This window comes from Elephas maximus, chromosome 5 (genome assembly GCF_024166365.1).
Source record: "Elephas maximus indicus isolate mEleMax1 chromosome 5, mEleMax1 primary haplotype, whole genome shotgun sequence".
NCBI lineage: Eukaryota > Metazoa > Chordata > Mammalia > Proboscidea > Elephantidae > Elephas > Elephas maximus.
Genome location: NC_064823.1, coordinates 118,712,816 through 118,717,351, shown reverse-complemented (window position 1 = coordinate 118,717,351; position 4,536 = coordinate 118,712,816). Strand labels below are relative to the sequence as shown.

Below are 4,536 nucleotides of genomic sequence, written 5' to 3'. Positions count from 1 at the left end.
CGTGCCTTTCCCTGCCCGGTAGATTTCTCAGCAGCCGGCTACGTGCACTGCAATGGACTCCATCCCAGTGCCAAAACGTTCAGTAAAAGCTGGTGGAAGAAGAGGAAAATGCCGGCAGGGGTTGCGGGAGAGAAAGAAAGGGGAGAGTGGAGAAACATGAGACACAGTCTGCGGAGTTTGGGGATGAAAAGGCATCTCATTATAGGGCATCTTTCAGGGCCGAGAGGCTGCGAAGATTCTGGGTTGACAGTTGCAAGAGTATGGGGTTCGGATGCGCTAATGGCAGGAAGGTGTTCAGCGAGGTGGGACAAACAAGCGGGCGCGAGGAAGTGAGCTTGACCCCTGGGGACAGTCTGCGAGAGTCGTGGCCACAGCGTTTCGAACCCAAGGACATGAGAGGAAGGGGAGCTAGAAGGTGGCTTTACTCTCCCCTGAGGAGTCCCAAGAGAGTCCGTGCTGTCAGGAGCGAATTGAGGGATTCCCAAGATCAAGCCCTTAGACAGCCCCAGCTGCAGCCTCCTCCCCCACCCTTACTTTGTCTATTTTTTGTTGTATTTTTTAAACTTTTTAGGGTTTTCTTGCTTGTTTGCTTGTTTTTTTTCAAGGTTGCTGCCTTTCCAAAATTTTTTTTTTAATTTTTTTTTCTCTCTCTTTCTAAGCAAGTCACTGAGTAAGTTGTGGCCCCCATCTCTCCCTGTCACCTCCTCGGGCCACAGACACATTCCCCGAGACGGACGTACACCGACACGCAGACACAGCCCCCTGAGAGTGCCCCGAGTTCAGGCCGCGCTGCTTTCAGCCCCCAGTCAGCAGGCGAAGCCCTGGCCCCTCTGCGCAGCCCTGAGGCAGGTGCGAAGCCAGGGAAGTTTTCGTTTGTTAGTTTGTTTGGGGGATGATAGAGGGCTAGGAGTGGGGTTGAAATGGGGGCAACGCCATTTTTTCTTTATTCTTATCGCGATTACTTTCGGCTCTTGCTGATAAAGCCACGGCAGCAGCGACGACAATAGCCTTGGGCCTACCCACTCGCCCGCTCGCCCGCCCGGGCCCCGGCTGGCCCGCCGTCGCCACCGCCGCAGGATCCCAGATCAGAACATACTGCTCTTCACTAAGGCGGCTTTGGCACCGTTGGGTCTTTGGAGCGAAGAGAGGACGCTGGCGAAAGGGCCCCCGAGCGAATCCGGGATGGAGGTGATGGGGCCGGGGCCGGGAGCCCAGCCTTGTCCAGGGCCCCCGGCCGCAGCGAGGCCTCCCGCCGCCGCCGCTGCTGCTGCCGCTGCTGCCGCCGCTGCCGCCGCCGCCGCAGCCGCCGCGCCGCCCTTGCCGGGCTCGCCTCCCGGGCCCCCCGGCCCCGCCGCCCCTGGAGCTCCTGCCGGGCTGGGCCCGCCGCCGCCGCCGCTCGCTCCGCAGCTGGGGGCCGGGTTAGGGTTGGGGCCCGGGCCCCCTGTGCTGTCCGGGTCGGTGCTCTTGGCCTCTTTGCTCTCGTCGTCGCGGGAGGAGTCGGATTTCTTGCCCGAAGAGCCGTTCTTGGCCGCGGCTGCTGCGGCCGCTGCAGCGCGCTCCTGCTTGCGGAACTTGGCGCGGCGGTTCTGGAACCACACCTGGCCCAAGAGGAGAGGAGAGAAGAGGTGATGAAGCCAGGGGAGAAAGAAGGGAACGCGAAAGACCAGCGCGGATTAGGGCCGCTCAGTTGCATTTCAGCTTGTTTGAACCTCTCCCCTCCAGCCTACCCTTGGCCTTTGCCCCAACTCGCCGCTGGCACCCCTGCACGCACAAAGCCCACCACTTCTGCCTCTTGTTGATGAATTTTTGGAGAAAGTCTCTTAGGGAGAGATGAGCATGCCAGAGAAATGGTGGCTTGAGGGAGGAGGGAAAGAAAGGCTGTGGGTTCCAGACTGGACTAAAGTGGAAGCCCTTATTTTGATGGGCCTTTGCTCGTTTTACTTTTTGCGCGACCTCCAAGCTCACCATCTGCCCCTAAGCCCCGGGTCTAAAGTTAAATTCTAATTGGAAGAAGGAGCTGGCCTCCGGGTTTGGAATCAGCTGCTCGCTCCGGCCTGTGGGCCTGAAGGTGCGCACCGCCCTGCACTGGGGGGCTCACCGGGAGAGGCGGCTGGACCCAGCCCCATCGCCTTGAAAGTCCTAGGTCTGCCGTCATGGCTTGCTTGTGCGCGCACCTGTGCCCGTTACAAGTTAGAGAAAGCGATCGTTCTCAGCCTTCATGGAGTCACAACCCTTTTGCGAATCTAAAGCAAGATCATAGTACTCGAGAAAACGCATCAGTCTGCCAAGGCCCCAGGTTAAAAACTCTTGAGTTAGGAGGCATTTGGCAAACAAAACAAACCACACTTTATAACGCGGGGGGTAAAGTCTGCACTTCTCCCTCAGGGCACTTCTTGTCCCCAGTGCCTCTCACACTGACTTCCCAAGGTCCCTGAATGCCTCTGCAGCGATAGCTCCGGTCGAAAACACATTTCGCAGCTGTGAATAAGTAGCCAAGAGCGCGAGCCCTAGCCCTTCCTCTCACGCGCACAGCCACACCGAACCTGGCCCTGGACAACTGGGAGAAAGACCTTCTCACGTCAGGCCCCGGGAATTGGGACCTTCAGCAACATTGTCCCTCTCTCTCTGGCCCTCTTTCCCTTCACCCGGTCCAGCCGAGGCCAGATGCGTTTCGAGGCGCGCATACCTGAACTCGAGCCTCCGTGAGGTCGATTTTCAGGGCCAGCTCTTCGCGGGTATAGATGTCGGGGTAGTGTGTCTCGGCGAAGACCCTCTCCAACTCTTTGAGCTGCGCGCTTGTGAACGTGGTGCGGATGCGCCTCTGCTTGCGCTTCTCGTTGAGGCCGCCGTGGTCGGTGAAAAGTTTGTAAGGAACTGGGGGAGGACAGAAGGGACAGAGTGTAAGCCAAAGGGTCAGGAGCGCGGGGACCGCGGGGCCAGAATGTGGGGACTCCTAGGTCAAGTGGCCCGGGAGTCGCCACCGATGCTGGCACAGAAGAATGGCCGAGAGGAACAGCCTAGAGAAACTGAGCAAATTAGTTATACACGGAAACAGGGGCGCAAACTTCGGGCATTGGCGGGGTCCCTTCTGGCACAAGCGCCTTTGGGTAGGTTGAAACAGCCCATTGGAGATGACTGAGGGCCAAGATAGTACTTTGAGCAGGAAAAATGAGGGAGGAAAAAAAGTCCGGAAACATCAGTCGGAATATCAGGGCGCCAGGGAAGAGGTTACCAAACTCTCCCACTGTAGGAACTTGTCAATTCTCAGAAGTTGACTTGGCCCAAAAGTTGGGGAAACGTGCTGCAAAAAAATAATAAATTAAAGAAATAATCGTAAAAATGACCAGCCAAAGAGGTGTGAGCCGCTGTCAGCTCTTAAAAAAAGAGACACTGCCAGTAATGAGCTTTACTCTTTGTTATTTAATTATTTTCTAAGCTTTACGTCTCATCGCAAAGTAAATAAATTATGCCTATCATTTTGGCAGCTTAAGATAATTTTGTTGGCGGTTCGGGTGTGACTAGGATAGTGTAACCCTGTAAGTGAATTACCCCTCCCTGCAATCGCTTCTAACGTGATAAATTCTTTCATTTGTGTAAGCAAATTTCGTTTGGTAAATACTAAACACATTTCCATTTTCAAATGCAATCAAGGCTTCCTATATACGAGCGGAAAGGCAGCTTCCTCCTCTGAGAAAGCTGGCGGTCCTTACCTGCGGCGTACGGACTGCTCTGGTGGTCCCTGAGGGTGCCGAGGCTGCAGGATCCCGGCGTGAGGGACGGGCAGCCGGACGTGGCCCCAAAAGTGGTCCTTATCGGGTTATACTGGAAGCCACTGGCCTGGCTGCAGGAACTGAAGTCAGCATAGGCTGAAGCCAGGCTCGAGGTGTCCATCCCAGCCATACAGGACTCGTAGGCAGAGGAATTGAGGTAAGAATATTCCATTTTATACATTGAAAAGGCTCTGAATGGCTCAGCCAAGTGGAAAAATGAAATAAAAGATGGGTATGGAGAAGGTGGCTGGAGAGGGGAGATGTGCACAGCTCAACGCCTGCCTCCAAACTGGCCTCCTTACTACCAGCAGAGCCTAGTTTTATGAAAAAGCCTCCTATGAGATGCCTTGTCTGAGGTCTCTAGAGCATATAGTCCTCATAATAAACTTGGCTCTTTCCACTTGGACAATAGCAAAGCGGTTGGTCTTATTGCTGGCGCTTTTTACATGACAATAACTCATCCGTCTATTGGGCTGGCACTGGGGAACTGAGCTGTCCAACCTCCCTATCATTGATTCCTGCATCTCTAATTAGAATTTAATACCACACCATTACGCACTGAGCCCCTGATCCTCCCTTCTAACCAGCTCCCTGCCCTTTAATTCAATCACACTACTTGGAAATAATGAAAGTTGGGTGACGATTCTCCCTGATCCAATTTCCCCGAGCTTTTAAGCCTTTTTAACTGATCATATACCTTAGGCATAAATTGAGATAGTGTGTGTTTTCCCCCTTCTTGGTCTTCTTTCTTCCTTTTTTTTTTTTT

General features: G+C 54.5%; 1 protein-coding gene across 1 annotated transcript; it reads right to left on the bottom strand.

Moving 5' to 3' along the window:
- Positions 1–1,085: 1,085 nt before the first annotated feature.
- PHOX2B (paired like homeobox 2B) lies at positions 1,086–3,951 on the bottom strand. Its single transcript, XM_049886975.1, has 3 exons — positions 3,711–3,951; positions 2,687–2,874; positions 1,086–1,598 (listed from the first exon to the last, which is right to left on the bottom strand). Exons 1-3 carry the CDS (start codon positions 3,949–3,951, stop codon positions 1,086–1,088), a joined length of 942 nt encoding a protein of 313 aa, XP_049742932.1.
- Between the last annotated feature and the right edge of the window lie 585 nt (positions 3,952–4,536).